Here is a 15,887-nt window from a genome sequence, read left to right as displayed (position 1 = left end):
AAAAAAAATCTGTGCTTCCCTATGAACTTGAGTGACATCCCGTTCTTAATCCATGGAGTTTAATATGATTTTGGCACACCCTTTTCCCACAAGGTTTAAGAGTGTGTTTATGGGACTTTATGACCATTCTTCCAGAAACACTTCTGTGAGGGCAGACAGGGATTTTGGATTTTGGCTCTAGTTGTTGACTGGAACACCGGAATTCAATTATTTAAATATAAATCATAGTATTTAGTATATCATTTAGTATATCATAGTATTTCCAAGGGATCTCTGACATTTTACACACCTTAATCAAATTTGTTCCACTGTTTCACGTTCAGAATTATTTTAAGATTTGTACTCATTTTAATGTATGTTTAATGAATGTTGGAGTTATTACAATTACAAAAACTAATGCTGAATAAACATTTCACTCAGTTCTTCTTTCAAAGACACTTGTGATGCCTGTCCTCAATGAACATGCTTTTAGATTTATGTTCTAAGAATTCACTTGAGTTTCCACAAAGGGATGCATGTGATTGTGGCATTGCCCTCATTACTTTGACCTCCTTTGTTGGTCCAATAACAGACAACTGAGGTGAAGTGTAAAGGTCATGTTTGTATACACATGTTAAGAGGGCATCACTGTATAATATTGTACTGTACGTTTTGTCCCATCTTCATCTTTTTTTTAAAGTAATGGAATTGCTTGCTTTTATCCTCCTCTTTGCTTGTGCAGCTTTGTTTATGAGTCTTGACATGACAGTCCTCATTCCCTGCAGGACCCCAGCCCCTGCTGACTTTGTCTTGTTGGAGGATGAGTTGTCTAAACAGAAACCAGTTGCTCAGTGAATTCAGATAGCGAGTGTGAGGCGGCAATCATTTGGCCATTACCCTTTCTGAGCTCATATGTTTGGCCTGTCATTGTTCCTTTCCAGCCCCTTTAGTCACGGCCGGGTTGATGCTTTCCTGTGTCCTCATCAGACACTGGGTTAATCACACCCCTGGGGAAGTTCCTATCTCCCATCTCTGACTGTCTAAATGATGTGGCATAGCCTTCACTGTCATTCTGGCTGTACTTATCCAAGTGTAAACGCTTTATTATTATCTTTGGTGTTGCTAGTCATAGCCAGTGTGTGTGTCTTGGCACGTAGAACCATTATTTATGCCTTTGTGTTTTGTCCTAACGATATGTTTGGCGTATTTGTTTATGAGATGAAGTTAGGTTTGCATCCCAGCGACCAATCATTATGCATTTGGCAGAATTCCCATTCAACAGTAATGGTCAGTGAGAAGTTTATAAAACAGAAGTTTTGAGACGGCTGCAACATCTAGGCAAAGAGAGCATATAATGTGTGTCTGTGCCTCAAGCTTACTGTCCCCAAATATGTCCAAAGGTATGTGGATCAGTGTCTATTTTAGAAGCATCCATGGGAATTGAATTAGGCCATGAGGTTACTGGATTTCCCCCTTTGGGTAAAAACAGCTCACGTGAACAATAAAAGGAGGAAAATAAAGGAATGTGAATAAGATAACACCATCACAGTTTCTCGCCGCAATAAGTGGTGGTAAAAATCCTTGGTCAAACAGTGCATGTACGAGATTCTCAGGTGTTCTGTGTTCGTATACAAGCAAGTAACTATGATCATGCGTTATAGATGTATGCTGTCAAAAAAGAATCTGCTTTTCAGTATATACTTTAGTTCAAATGTTTCTAGCTGAGCTGTTTACTTTTGCCACCAGTTGTAAATTACACACAAATCCATGTATTGATCTGCTCTGATATATTTTGCTTTTACATTTATTCTTCTCTTCTCTGAGGTTCTCACGTAACTAAAATAAAGGTGATACTCATAATGATGCAGCCTCAGATTTAGGAGAATCGAAGGCAGCAAACAGCCTCACTGTCAGATGAGTGCAGAAGCAGCGTGTGGGCATAGCGGGGGTTGTGTAGAGGAGGTGGGGTCTGTCCCGTGTGTCAGCAGCCCGATGGATAGAACAGGGGCATAGCAGAGTGAGTATGAAAGGACACGCCGTGCAATGCAGACAGAGACTGCAGACATGCAGCAGCACAGAGCGGCATATATGTTTAAAGAGGCTGCAGCAAAGAGGGCTATAGATGAGGTAAGGAAGCTAAAAAAGGAATGGCTGCCACACAGAGTTGCGTGGTCTAATGTCTCTTTTTTTAATGCTCTTGTTTAAGTGGGTTTTTGCATTTTAATGTTTGTACTGTGTGCACGTCACAAGACTTTATAGTCTAGCAGAGGGTTTCAGCACACCGCGTTCATATTCATCACACTGCCGTTATTTTCACCAACAATTTTTGATTTTCGCTGTGACCCACATGCAGCAGTTTAACTTTATCTATGTTAGAGATGTCCAAATGACAAGACATATTTGAAGGCAGTTGGCATTACTTGTTTTTCCTACGTGTGATTGTTTTCTCCAGGTGTGTTAAGAATGACATCTTTGGAAACCTGATATTAGGGATTACTCAAACATGTGACTGCACAACAACTCCAAGTGACTCTGAGGTCAAGTTTGCCGACCCTCAACATGGTCTCTCTGTGGAATATTTATTTTCTCTTGCCTCTCTCTTTGCCTCACTCGCTTCGTGCCATAGCGTTAACTGGAGAAAATGTGAAAGAAACACAACAGCCAGACAGTGACAAGGCAGGGCAGTTTCTGAAACAGCTCTCGAGTAGACCTCATGTACCCGGTTCAGCACCAAGTGACCCCATGATTGCACCCGAGGATGATGACTTCCTGGGTTCCCCTTTAAGTTGGTCCTTATCATCATCTGAGGACACAGACAGACAAGGTGTGATTGGTGAATATGGCGATTTACTGGAGAGCGCTGAGACATCTCTTTTCTTTCCTAATGAGAAGGGACCTATACCCAGACCCACAAAGGGCGCTACAGTAGATACTGCCTCCACAGAGAGAATGCAAACAATGAAGTCCTCATCAGCAAGTGTACCACCCAAGCTTACCCATGAACAAACATTAAAGAATCAACCAGCTGAGACCAACACTGCATCAGTTTTGTATCCTAGAGAGTCTGGGGAGAATCAGCCAACATTCCCAGGCTTTCAAAATCAGATGACTGATACTCACTTACCCTTTCTTCTCCCTGGCTCACTCCCATCACACACATCAGACCAGAAGTCAACTTCATTGCTGCCCACTGGACCGGAGCCAGACACTCTTGGATGGACCACAGGCATTTCTGTTACCACAAAGGGAAACAGAGATGGATTCATTGATATTACAGATCTTATTTTACAGAGAGAAACTGCCAGCATGGAGGCAAAAGAAGGTAAGAGTCCTTTAATTATTTACAGCATTCCTACTTTAAATCTAAAGCTGAAACTATGCCCTACAGTGCATTTCAGTTTCCTTGCATAACCTCCAAAAACTCAGAATCCACATGTCACTGCAGTGCTTATGATATGTATTCTGCTGGCAAACACAGTTTTTTTACATTCACAGAATGGGTTGCATCACTTTCTTCAAATGTCTCTCTTTGACTCAGTTCTCTGCCCTTGTCTTTCTCATTCAAGCCTTTTAGCACAGATTCTCCAGTTCAAACTTACACTCTCCTGTTAAAGTAAAACATTTTATTCACATTGCAGTCAGCCCGCACTCAAAGGTTACTGGATAATGCAGCATGCACACTATTTACTGTACACACACACAAATATTAGCATTTACTTGTCAAAGTAAATGTTGTGTCCACAAGCATATGAGGAGGACTTGAAAGAAATTAATAAGGAATTTGCTTCCTCCTGTGTATGCATTTAACACCACACATTTTCAGTGTAACAACAAGTTTATTGAATAACTGCATCAAGATGGAGTACATATTAAATGTACTCTCATTTTTATTAGATTTCATAGACAGCAGAGCGAAAGCCCCGCACTTATAAGTGCTCTCTGTTCGCTGCATCTATACTGATTGCTTCACTACTAATGGAGGACCAGAAATAGGACACATTCCATTTATAACCAGTAGGTTCCCTGATTCCCTGATTGCCCTATACAGCTTATTTCATATACAGAATAAGAAACTCACATTTTTTGTTTGTTACAATGTTATCATCAGTCATAAACCTCTTTCGCATTCTTACAGATAACAACATCGCTTCACTAATGTGAATTTACTTATAGCCACACAAAATGAGAGCAGGCATGAGGTCAATACTGGCTAATCAGCACACATACAGTATCTCTCTTCCTCACTTTCACACAAACACATATGCACACAACCTACTGCTCATGCTCCCACTCTGTCTGTGACCCAGTTAGATTCCCAGTTACAAGCCCGTTCTGTTTTATTATGGATTAGCTTCACACACAGCAGATTACACCCTGCTCTCTTTTTAGAAAATGAAGATTGTGCGTAAAAATAAATTTGGCCTGTATCCAGAGGTTAGATTAGCACCAGTATGTTCATTTCTCGAGAAAAAAATGTCATTATCAAAGATAATATGACACATTACCACCACACAAAAAATAATAAAAATACACAGGTGTATTAGGTGTGAATCAAAGCCATGCTTTGAGCTTAATGCTAACACTAGCATTCTAACATGCTCATGATGACATGGATAAAGTGCTGATGACATTGACAGTATAAAACATGGATGTAGCTTACAGAGCATTAAACCTGCATTCTAATTAATGGCCACCAGAGGGCGGCCCTATAGAAGTCTATGGGAAAAACGACTCCTGACTTGACCTACCCTGCTGAGTTCACAGGCTCAGTCACTCATTTAGAGACATATTAAATTTTAAAAAACTAAGACATGTTTAATACTATGTTTTAAAAAACCATAGCGATGTCCATCTTTTATCAAGTTAGCATGTTTGCTCGTTTGCCAACGAAAAACTTTAAATTAAGTCTGTACTTAAATTTTCTACTTTTTGGTTTTCTTTTGACATAACCAATATGGTGTTCATGTGTTTTTTATATTCTTTACAGATGACTCCAAGAATGATTCAAAAGCCAGAAGCCCAAGCCGGCTAGATGGTAACATGGACACAATTGCCACAACCTGCAAAACATTAAATCATTCCTGGACACCTACCTACCCAGAGGATTTTACTCACAACAAGCCTCTGCACCCCTTTCTGGCTCTCACCCCTTCATTTTTGGTCCCTTTGTATTCAGACTGGAACTCTGCCCTGGCTACGTGGGGATTTGCATGGGAAGCACATATCTATGGCCTGGGCTCTGTCTTCACTGTATTTGGCCTAATCTCTGTAGTCTGCCTGTTAGGGCTGCCCCTGAGGTGTCCCCCAGGAAGCCCCTACTTCACAATGCTGCACTTGTTCATTTTGGCATTTGCAGGGATCCAAGCTTTCTGTTTGCTTTACGATGCTTACAGTTACCAAGATCGCCTTTCCCCTGTTGTCTCTCTGCTGCTCTCCGAACTGCCATTGCCATGTTTGATCTCAGCATTTTCCCTGGCCTTCCTCCTTCTTTCCTTTCGTTCATGCAAGCATCTTTCACTTTCACCTGTTATTTCTGCCTCCTTCTCAGCCTTGCCAAAGCCTTGCTTGTTGCTATGTTTGGCCCTGTTACATTTTATTATCTCTTTGGGATGTTTTGGGATTTTTCAGCTCTTTCACAGCCTCCCGACTGTCATCCTGCTCTTTCCTCAGGGTGTGTTCGTATGTCTCACCACCTTTCTCTCATGCTCATACCTCATCTTCTACTGCTTGACACAAGTCAACAGTAGAAACATTTACAGGTTAAATGACAATGGAGAGAGTGGAGGATCTCCTGAGGTGATGCGACCTGCAATTTGCCCCTTTGCTAGTGTGAAGGACTGGGGAAGGGCAGCAGGAGCTGGAGTAGGAACTTCTTTGTGTTTGTTAGGGTGTGGAGGTCTTCAGCTTTATGGGATCCTGCATGCCCTTGGTTTGGGTGGGGTTGATGGCCATGGGTTTCAGCCTTGGCCATGGTGGGGCTACCAAGTAGGCTGCAGACTCTGTGAGATTGGGGTCTGCCTAGGTTTGTCTGTCATTGGCACACATCCTCTATTCTGTAGCAACTCTAACAAGACCATAGCACATCCTAGACCAGGATCTTGGTCCCGTCTATCCGGTGGCTCTCCTTCACGAATGCTCACCATAACCTCTCAGGATGGTGCAAATTCCCCCGTCCTTTCCCAGGGTAAGCAAGAAAAGCTGGTGGCCTGTGATGTTGTAGCCAAGGAGCAGTCAGAGGTTCTTCCTCTTTACTCAATTGTGGAGTCTCCTGGAAATATACCAGACTGTGATCACAAACCCAGCCGAAGCAAAACTGTACTACCTCTCCCCACACCTCCAAACCCACCACATAAACCTACAGCCTCACCTGAGACTCGCCTGTCATCACTGGATCATTTAAGTCTCGAGACTGACTCAACTGTGGATCTGCAGCCTCCATCTCCCATAGACTTGTCGCGCAGCATCGACCAAGCTCTGTTCAGCGAATCCCTGTTTTCTCATAGTATCTTTGGTTTCCCAAGACTCATACCTGTTTCCTCAAGCCTTTCCTTGAGCTCCCCAAGCCAAGGTACATCAAAGCAAGGGCCCAGCTCTGTGGGAAATACCCTTTACCGAACTTCTTCTTGTGGAGATGTAGATCAAGAGAACACCTTGTCCAACTCCAGGTATTCCCAACCTCAAGGCTGTATGACAGCTCGTAGAAATCAACCATTATCACCAGACCAATGTGATTGGAAAGGGAGTGTTACTGGTTCAACCCAGGGCCTTTGCAGCCATTCCAAAGAAACAGGAAAGCTGCGATCACATTCATGGGCCAACAGAGGGCAAAATTTTACTCAGAGCAGCCTCCCACGTGCAATCCCCCCCCTGCCATACCACAGACGTTACCGAACCCTGAGCTTAGCTTCCCAGGACAGTCGGGGGTCTGGCCGATTGGCAGGAACTAAACACCTGAGTGAAAGCAAACAGCTGGAATGGGATATGGCTGTACAAGCAGAGTTTGTCAGTGTGTGCAAACAAATTGATGCACTGAGTGTTTGCAGTGACACCATTGAATTGTAGAAAGCTAAAAAACAAAATAAAACTGGGTGTAACTGGAATACAAATTGTGTAGATTTAAGTCTATTTAGGTTAAATGGGGGAATTAAACCGTAGTCTATATGTCAAAAACGTTATATAGACCTAAAATAGGAGCCAATATTTTTTTGTAAATACTGTACTGTTGATATTGTATATTCAAACAAAAAAAAGTTTATAAGACTGTCTTCATTATGCTGTTTTCAGCAACCTATTTCTTCCTTGCAGTATTGCTTTATTTGAGCAACATTATAATTTTAGAATGTGTCCATTGAAATCATATGTAAAATCAAACATTTGTTTCTAAAAAAGGTAATATTTGTGGCAAAGAAGTTAGCCAAAAAAGGAGTTCAATTTTTTTTTTTTTTTGCTTTATTTTGTTTTAGTGAAAATCCAGGATTGTGTCGAGGAAATCTAGCAGCCATAGGACAAGCAAAAGTCACAAAAGTTAAAGTTTGCGTTGCTGATGCGTTCTGTGGTTTGTGAGACATACTTGAAAGGGCTTAACTTTCTCTGCTCCCCTTTCCCGATAGTGTGCTAAAAGAATTACAGTCTAAATATATAAACCTTCTGAGGTTTCTTTGAATTTTGAGTGTAAAAGCATTAATAGGGACAAGCTGGTGTTTTTTTGTTTTTCGTTTGTTTGTTTCCTTGAGTTGTTTCTGGGTGTTTTCTTTTAACAGTGGAATATCTTTGAAGAATGAAAACAACATCATTACATTGCATGAATTTAAAGTGGTAGCAAAACAGTTTTTAAATAGTATCAAACTGTTGTTTGAAAAATGTTCTTTATTCAAATACATATACATCCAGTATATGACACAAGTTACATTAAATGAAAGTTTGATTCCTAGGTTGACCAAAAAAAGATGTTATTTATGGCATTGTTTATAATTAAGATGTGTCAACTAGTAAGAAGTTTAATTAACTGGTGACAAATTGTTGGCAAAATTAAAAATTAATTGTTGATTTTTTTAAAAACTGAGTGATACATGTAATACGTCTCTAACCAAATATACTGAGTACCTCACAGTAAAAAGGAAAAATTAAATTCATTTAAAAGTGATATTTGTAAAGATCGTTAGAAATAAATAAATCAAAACTGGAATATTGGTTTTGTTCTACTGCAACACTAGATAATCCATCTACCTTTTTTTGTGCTTTATTATTATTATTTTTAATACTGAGTCTGGGAAATAAAGACAAATAACCAACCATTCTATATCCTGCTGTGTTATTAATGATAACCTTTTGCAAAATAGCATTTTTGGAGAATACAGCATGTACTATAAAGCTAAGTGGAGCTTTGGTTGCATAGTGACAATAAAAATGAGAATGATGAAAGAAAACAGTGAATACTCTCCTTTAAATCAAGCAATAACATTAAAATAAGAGTAAAGTTCCAGGTGAGAGTGTAAATTGCTTTTTGAAGGCACTCCCTATTTGGAGTGCTCGTTTATAAATTAAGGCTGATGCTTTTCTTGTCCCTTCTATGACAGAGCAGCACAGAGCTCACTGACATGCATCAAAGAAATGACTTGAGTGACAAAGCTGTGCACTAAAAACATTATGAGAATTTTACTCTTCACTTGTTATTGTTATATATAAGAGAGAAAGAGAACTAAAAGTATGTGATTAAAGCTCTGTGCGCTGTTATTTACTTGATTTCCCACAAAAAAAGGGGGGGAGGGGTAGTAAAAGTAGTAAATGAGCAAGGAAATATATGGCTGTACTCTTCTCTTTCAAGCTCGGCAGATATATCATGACAAGTTTGTTGAAAGGGAACAACAGAATAGGTAATAACAGGATTCCCTCTACACCTTGACCTGAGAGGGAGAACAACAGATTAAGAGTTTGTGACCATCCTCTAAAACTCTGTTCTTTGGCTCTATCCTTTTAGGCTCTTCGAACTTTAAGAGAGTTGTTTTGGGGTCAGAGCTGGGACACCAATGAACAGAAGGTCACAGAATAGCTTTGTTTAAATTTTAGAGTGTAGAAGTCACAGGAGCTTCATGTGTTGCATTCTGATCACATGCGCCCGGTGCATCTGCTCATAGCTGCTGGGGTCGGGACGTTGGGTCCCGATCGGGTGTTTCCTCTTCCACCTGTTTCAGTAAAACCGCTTCTCATGACTACATGTGGAATAGAAAAAAAAGAGGGAAAGCATAAACTTTACAGTTAGAAAAATAAATGAAGATGTTTTTTTTAAGAAAGGAGAAGATGGAGGTAATGATTACTTACATGGCACAAAAGAATATCTAATATGATAGCATGAGTAATAAAGAGAAAAAGATAAGAGAATTTTATACTGTTGAAGGTAAATTAATGGACACTTAACAATGAAGTATATCTAACAACAGCATGTTCACATACTGTCACTGGTATCAAAATGTTTAGACAACAGAAACAGGAAAAGAAAAAGACATACATGGAGAAAGAAGGGGTTGCAGCGGAGGGGTAAAGGTCACCTTAAGCAAACAGTCAAACGTCAGACTTACGAGTGAAGCCCGTGGACGCCACCTTCCATCTGAGCCGACATGGTCCTCTTCTCAAACTTCAGTTCTCCAGAATACATCATTGACCTGGAGACAGATCACAGGAGGATACTTGGCGAAAGCCTTCACGTAACAAATCTCACACTAAACAGACGCACAGTTTGACACTTACCGTAAAATGGACAAACTTTTGGCTCCTATGTCCTGACAGCCATGTTGGATGCCAGCAATGAGGTAAGGAACAAACTTATGAATGGAGCCTTTGTCTTGTACTGACCCCGAAACACCTTGAGCTACCTTTACCTTATCTCCCTCACTGGGCACACAAACATAATTCACATGATTAACAAGGTAAGTTTTCCAGATTAAGTGTTTTCCAGTAAAAATCTCACCTAAAGTAGCGTTTCTGGCTGTTATTTTTCTCCATGGCATCTAAGGAGCCCATTCCTCTGTACTTTTTCAGGCGCACACCGTCGGAAAAGAAATATTCTCCTGGAGCTTCAGTAGTTGCCGCCAGCAATGATCCCATCATTACTGAGGAAGGAAAAAGACTGAATTGTTCAGTGGCTAATCCAAGTATACACACAAATTTAATGCCCCCAGAAAATGAGAGAAAATTTCTTTCTTTTACCCGTAGATGCTCCCAGGGCAAGAGCTTTTACCACATGTCCAACAGTTTGAATGCCTCCATCAGCGATTACCGGCACTCCAAAACGTCTGGCATACTCCGCGACCTTGTACACTGATGTGCCCTGGGGCCGTCCACAGGCCATTACTGAGAAACAAGACCACAATGTGATGGTTGGGAGCAAAGTATCCTCAATACAGTGAAATTCATACATTTTTATGTCCCATGATTAAGTATGATCGTACCTTCCTGTGTGATACAGATAGAGCCGCACCCCATTCCCACCCTCAGGGCATCCACACCGGCATCTATGAGGTTTTTGGCCTGAGCAGCTGTCACCACTAGAGAGAGACAGAGGCACAGAAAAGTGACAAAGAAAGGCACAAATGTAGAAGATGAATTCAAGAAGACAGTCCCGAGTAAAGAAATGGTGCTCACCATTTCCTCCAACCACTTGTAGTTCGGGATATTTATGCTTGATGTAGTTTATCGTGTTAATCTGATAGACTGAGTTTCCTTGAGAAGAGTCCTGTAATAATAATAATAATAAAACAAAATTATGGGAAAATGACTTAAGATCGGTCAAACACTCATACCAACTCTGTAGTTCCATTCATCCGGTGATTATTATGAGACCAATGACTTAGCGGACTATATGTGATCCAATAAAAAATTAGAATCAAATAACAGATCAAACAAAAGTTTAATTACAATACAATCAAAACTTACCAGGACAACAACATCGACTCCAGCCTGCACGAGGAGGTCCAGTCTGTATTTGTCGTCCTCCCTGGTACCGATGGCGGCTCCACACAGCAGCTGTTTACGAGAGTCCTTGGAAGCCAGAGGATAATCCCTGTTCTTCTTCAAGTCAGTCCTAGCGATAATGGCGACGAGCTCATCGTTGTCATTAACTATGGGGAGCTTACCTGGGAGAATGAGAAAGGAAAGGCCAAATATGCTACAGTCACAATTATGATTGCTGCCTATACGGCAGAGTTACTCTTTAAAGTTTTACCTTTTTTGCTACGTTGCAGTATATCGTTAGCTTCTTTTAGTGTGACTCCAGCTGGTGCAACAACTAGATCTTCTCTTTTTGTCATTGCCTGCATCAGAAAATAAACTGTGACCACACACACACACACACTCGTTTGATATTATAATTCTTACTTTGAGTACTCCGGGAGAGTAGAAAAGTGTTATATAAGAATCAGTCCATTTACCATTTACCAGATTATGTTCTCAAAAATATACAAATTCTTGCAGAATCGTCTACAACATTAATACACTCACTTCTTCAAGCGGTTGGTCATGGTCCTTCTCAGAAAGAAAATCGATATCCCTGGAGGTAACTATGCCGACCAGCTTGCTGCCCATCTTGCCAGTCTCTGTAATCGGGATCCCAGAGAAACCATGGCGTAACTTGGCCTCGAACACATCGCCTACTGTGTGACGGGGACTCATTACCACTGGATCTGTAATAAAGCCCTGCTCAAATTTCTAGCAAAAACAGAAACACGAATGTCGAGTGGGATTTAATTTCCATATCAGATGGCTGTTAGGGGCTTCATAGATCAAAAATGATTTCATCTGTTTAATTAGAGCACATGTGTGCAGTGACTTTTTCTGTCTCACCTTCACTTTGCGCACCTCATTGGCCTGGAACTCAGCAGTGGAGTTATGATGAATTATTCCAATCCCTCCCATCAGCTGAATCCAACCAATTAGAGACAGGAGTAAGTAAGTGAAGAAAAGCATCATTTGAGCAGTACCTACTCAGCTACTGAGTATGATGTATTTAACACTCTGCAGTGTTTGTACTCACTGCCATGGCGATGGCCATGGATGACTCCGTGACTGTATCCATAGGAGATGAAATGAGAGGCGTCTTCAGGGTAATCTTTCGTGTCAGGGCTGAAGTTAGATCCTTAAAAGTTCAATGCATTTGGAAACAAATTTATCACCTTATACTGCAACACTGAGGTCTACAACAAGCGTTTTAGCAAATTAAATAAGTATTTCTTAACTGGCTCATTTGCCCTGCAGTGAGCCAGTTTGGACGCATCAGAAGTGGAGTTGCTGTACTAACCGGCTGAGTGTTTAAAGGACCCAGGTGGCTTCCTCGAACACCTGCTCTCCAGCAATAACCCATGTGATCTAGTCATGAAATTAATTTAATGTTCCAGCAGAGTTCAAAAAGATGAACACAGTGCAAGTCAAATAAACAACCCCGTGCTCATTCACCTTTAACTAAGCAACACAACAAAGAGTTAGGGACTGATTACAGCAGCACCTTAATAACAGCAATATAAAATATAATGAGTTAAAGGACACCGTGTTTGAAGCACACTTAGCTCACTTTGCTCGTGGCAGTTTTCAAAGGAAACTATTCCTGTGTTGCCATTCACCAAAGCAGCAACCTCACAGGGATTATAGCAACTAGTGTTGTGACATAACCCATGTTGAAGAACCCTAATCCCAACTACATCACATCACATGAGCAGTACACTGAGAAAGTTTGAGCAGTAGGCTATGTTTAATATATTAGACAGTATGATGACACTTACCACCTCATCAGAAGTGAAATCTATGAAACCGGGGAGGATCAAGAAGTCACTGAAAGGGGAGAGGTGACAGAGAGATAAGATCGTGACGACTATGAAGTACTGCACAAACTAAATTAGAAATCACTTTTCAGTGGGGTCACATCAGTCATTGCACTGGTCAGCGCGTCGATTTGATCTCAGCTCTCACTGATCACTACATCATCACATGAGTTGTTAGCACTCATGGGTTGGATGCCACCTATCTTCAAACTCGGCGCTCATTTTGATCTCAGCTACTCACCTGTAAAGTTTTGTGTGTGCATCTTCCACTGTTGCGATGCTACCGTGCTGACAAAACTCAACACCACCTTTTTAGTGCTTCCTGCTATTGCAGGTGTCGCCAGGACCACTTTTTGCCATGAGGAAACACACAAAGACTTAACTGAAAAAACAAAACCAGCCTCACTGTGGCGACTGGTAAGCAGCATTTAATGTTAATAGTGACATTGACTGACCAGCAAAACACTTGTAAAGCTACCTCTTATAGTTGTGTATGTGAACTATATGTTTTGCAGTCACTCCTACACGGCAACATTTTATTTTATTTAATTAGCTGACAGTAAGCAGAAATAATCTGTCAGCAGCACACTGAAACGTTCTGCATTTATCCTCTGCACACTGATAAACCCTACACATAGCCCCATTAAGGAAACTACCCTGACAGCCATTAAAGCACTGATATGTGCAGGACACACACACACACACACACACACACACACACACACACACACACACACACTCTGACAGACACTGCTTTTAATGTCTGTAGCACCACTCAAGACTCATCCTTGAAAGTAGTATTATGCGTAATAATCCCCCCAAATAAAACCTGAGCAGATGTGTCATTGCTGATATTAATAAAGATTTAATGGAAGATATGACATAACAGTGTATATGTGTGTTTCTTTAGGTGCATGTGGATCTGTGTCAGCATGTAAGCAATGCCATGAATGTGTTTGTGTGTGTGAGGGTTGTTTTGGGGTTGTTGTTTTTTTTCATTTTAAATTTAGCATTTCTTACTTGTACGTAAGTCCGTCACCGATAGCAAAAAGTTGTTGTGCTGTGAGTCCATCCTCAGGAACGTAACCTGTACCCCCGCTGATCAAGTAGTCAGCCATGCTGAAATTTAAAAAACACACACACTCATCGTGGAGCTGAGAATATGAGTTAGCCACCACCACATCTAAATACTGAGCGAAATACTGGTGTATCCCAATGAAAAGACAACAGCATTATAGACATATATATAGCTTTAAATTTACAATAATTTGTTCTTGTTGCAGATTTTATACACTTAAGTGAATATTTTATTATTCTGTCCATCACTTTAGCTGATTGAAAAAGGTGCACCTAAATTAGGAGAAAGTGTATTTTTACTAAAAATAAAGGTATGGTTGGTTAGTCAGCAGTTAAATTCTGAATCCATTTCAAAGAGCATGTGGCTCATCTGTCTCTGTTTCTTACAAACATACTGTAACTAGATCCTATTACAAATGTTGGAGAGAAGACAGGAAACGCAAACAAAAGAGAATCCGTCCTTGTCAATGGAAACTCCTTCTATACACCTATGATGGCAGTACAGTAGGTAAGAGGATTTGGTAGGCTGCCCAGGTAGCTGATAAATGAGCTTGTAATGAGCACAGCCAATGCAACTAGAAAGTGAAAACAGCTCAGTTGCTACTGGAAGTGTAATGTTTACAAGTTATACGGCTTCATATATCACATCTGCACATAGAAGCTTGTGATGTTGCAGCGTGCGAAGATTGCTAAGAGAGTGTGACACTGACCTCTCTGGTTCATACCCAGCTTGAATACGCGTAGCGCTGTATCGCTGGGCTGCTGTCTCATATCCATATCCATGTAGCACAGGGTGGGCATATCCCCCATACGGGTGAGGTTGCTCCCCATCTCTGTTTGAGGGCCGTGGCCGTGCTGGTTCCATGTCTCCAACAATCCTTCGGTAGTCAATGAGGTAGCTGTCCCTTTCTCCATCTCCAAAGCGGTCAGAAGCATGACCTTCCATCTCTATGAAATCCAGGGCTCTGACCTCCACGGTGCCTGACCACCTATCACGCACTCTTTAAGCACTTGTGACTTGTTTCATACACACAAATACAATCACACCTTCACGCTGCAAGTAAACAGTGGCCTCAGCAAACCCCGGGAGACACACTCTAACGCAGTCAATGCTTTGAGTGCATGTTCACACAAACACCTTTCAGACACACCTGATATGGGAGTAAGCTATCGTACCGCTCGAGACTTGCAGATGACAAACCTGTAGGAAATAGAAGAAACAGCAACAAAAGATCCTAAACAAATTGTCCAAGGCTGAGTTTGTATTCCAGTTAGTTATCACTTATCCATGGAGGCCATTAAGGCCCTCAGACAGTGGATAGTCTTTTTTTGCCCACCTGTTGATGAAGGTCGCTATCGTGGCACAGCAAATTTAGATCTCCTGTATTCTCCCCAGCAAAAGAAACAAGCAGCCCCCGGGGAGGAGAGTCAAGCCTTGCGTAGGCAGCAGAGATTCATCCCCCTGGAGGTCCAAACTTGCTTGGTTATCCCTACGGCTGGGAGCTTCTCTCTACTCTATTCTCCTGATGCCTGCTGAGCTTAACTCTGTTTCTGACAGCAGACGTCACTCTCCCACAAAGAGGATTGGGAGCATTAATGCAGAATGGGGTGGGGTGAGATGGGTGTTGGGTGGAGTGTAGGTAGTAGTACCGAGGAAGAGAAGGATGGGTCAAGATGACACTTGAAAACACTTTCCTCACAGGAGATTACCATGTTGTGACGGTCTGTGTTCGTGTGTGTGTGTGTGTGTAGACAGAGCTGTGAATGAGATAAGGTCGAACCCCAGGATACGTACAAACTTCCTGTCTTTGAGAAATGAGACAGAGAATAACTTTTAAAGACGTAATGCTGTCTAATTAGTTTGTCACACTTAAATTTAGGAGTGGCTTGTATACCGTGGCACTATTATTTATCATGGCAGTACAACAACAGAGTTCTATAAATACTTTCTTCTATTATGAGGTTTTAATTAATAAAATTTACCAGATCAACGTCTTTGAAATGTCTGTTCTGGCTGCTGTGGGA

General features: G+C 41.2%; 2 protein-coding genes across 2 annotated transcripts; one reads left to right on the top strand and one right to left on the bottom strand.

The window, feature by feature from the left end:
- Positions 1 to 2,009: 2,009 nt before the first annotated feature.
- On the top strand, positions 2,010 to 7,167 carry LOC102212792 (proline-rich transmembrane protein 4-like). The gene is made up of 3 exons (XM_005752857.1): positions 2,010 to 2,106; positions 2,432 to 3,301; positions 4,967 to 7,167. The coding sequence occupies exons 2-3, from the start codon at positions 2,539 to 2,541 to the stop codon at positions 7,039 to 7,041; spliced, it is 2,838 nt and encodes a 945-aa protein (XP_005752914.1). The 5' UTR covers positions 2,010 to 2,106; positions 2,432 to 2,538; the 3' UTR covers positions 7,042 to 7,167.
- Positions 7,168 to 8,721: 1,554 nt separating this feature from the next.
- LOC102212509 (inosine-5'-monophosphate dehydrogenase 1a) lies at positions 8,722 to 15,404 on the bottom strand. The gene is made up of 17 exons (XM_005752856.1): positions 15,200 to 15,404; positions 14,573 to 15,063; positions 13,806 to 13,904; positions 12,747 to 12,795; positions 12,005 to 12,106; positions 11,815 to 11,889; positions 11,473 to 11,679; positions 11,198 to 11,285; positions 10,909 to 11,108; positions 10,618 to 10,708; positions 10,425 to 10,520; positions 10,183 to 10,326; positions 9,944 to 10,085; positions 9,724 to 9,867; positions 9,555 to 9,638; positions 9,298 to 9,314; positions 8,722 to 9,188 (listed from the first exon to the last, which is right to left on the bottom strand). The coding sequence occupies exons 2-17, from the start codon at positions 14,806 to 14,808 to the stop codon at positions 9,085 to 9,087; spliced, it is 1,878 nt and encodes a 625-aa protein (XP_005752913.1). The 5' UTR covers positions 14,809 to 15,063; positions 15,200 to 15,404; the 3' UTR covers positions 8,722 to 9,084.
- Positions 15,405 to 15,887: the final 483 nt, after the last annotated feature.

The sequence above is a fragment of the Pundamilia nyererei genome, unplaced genomic scaffold, assembly GCF_000239375.1.
Source record: "Pundamilia nyererei isolate P.nyererei 1_Seehausen unplaced genomic scaffold, PunNye1.0 scaffold00386, whole genome shotgun sequence".
NCBI lineage: Eukaryota > Metazoa > Chordata > Actinopteri > Cichliformes > Cichlidae > Pundamilia > Pundamilia nyererei.
Note: the sequence above shows the minus strand (reverse complement) of the source record. Positions and strands in the feature narration are given on the sequence as shown.

Coding starts and splice junctions, on each gene's coding strand:
- LOC102212509 (XM_005752856.1), bottom strand. CDS start 14,808: ATGGAAGGTCATGCTTCTGACCGCTTTGGAGATGGAGAAAGGGACAGC. Junction 11,890..12,004: donor CCATGGCCATCGCCATGGCA/GTGAGTACAAAC, acceptor GGTTGGATTCAG/CTGATGGGAGGGATTGGAAT. Junction 11,286..11,472: donor ATGACCAACCGCTTGAAGAA/GTGAGTGTATTA, acceptor TTTCTGATGCAG/GCAATGACAAAAAGAGAAGA.
- LOC102212792 (XM_005752857.1), top strand. CDS start 2,539: ATGGTCTCTCTGTGGAATATTTATTTTCTCTTGCCTCTCTCTTTGCCT. Junction 3,302..4,966: donor CAGCATGGAGGCAAAAGAAG/GTAAGAGTCCTT, acceptor TATTCTTTACAG/ATGACTCCAAGAATGATTCA.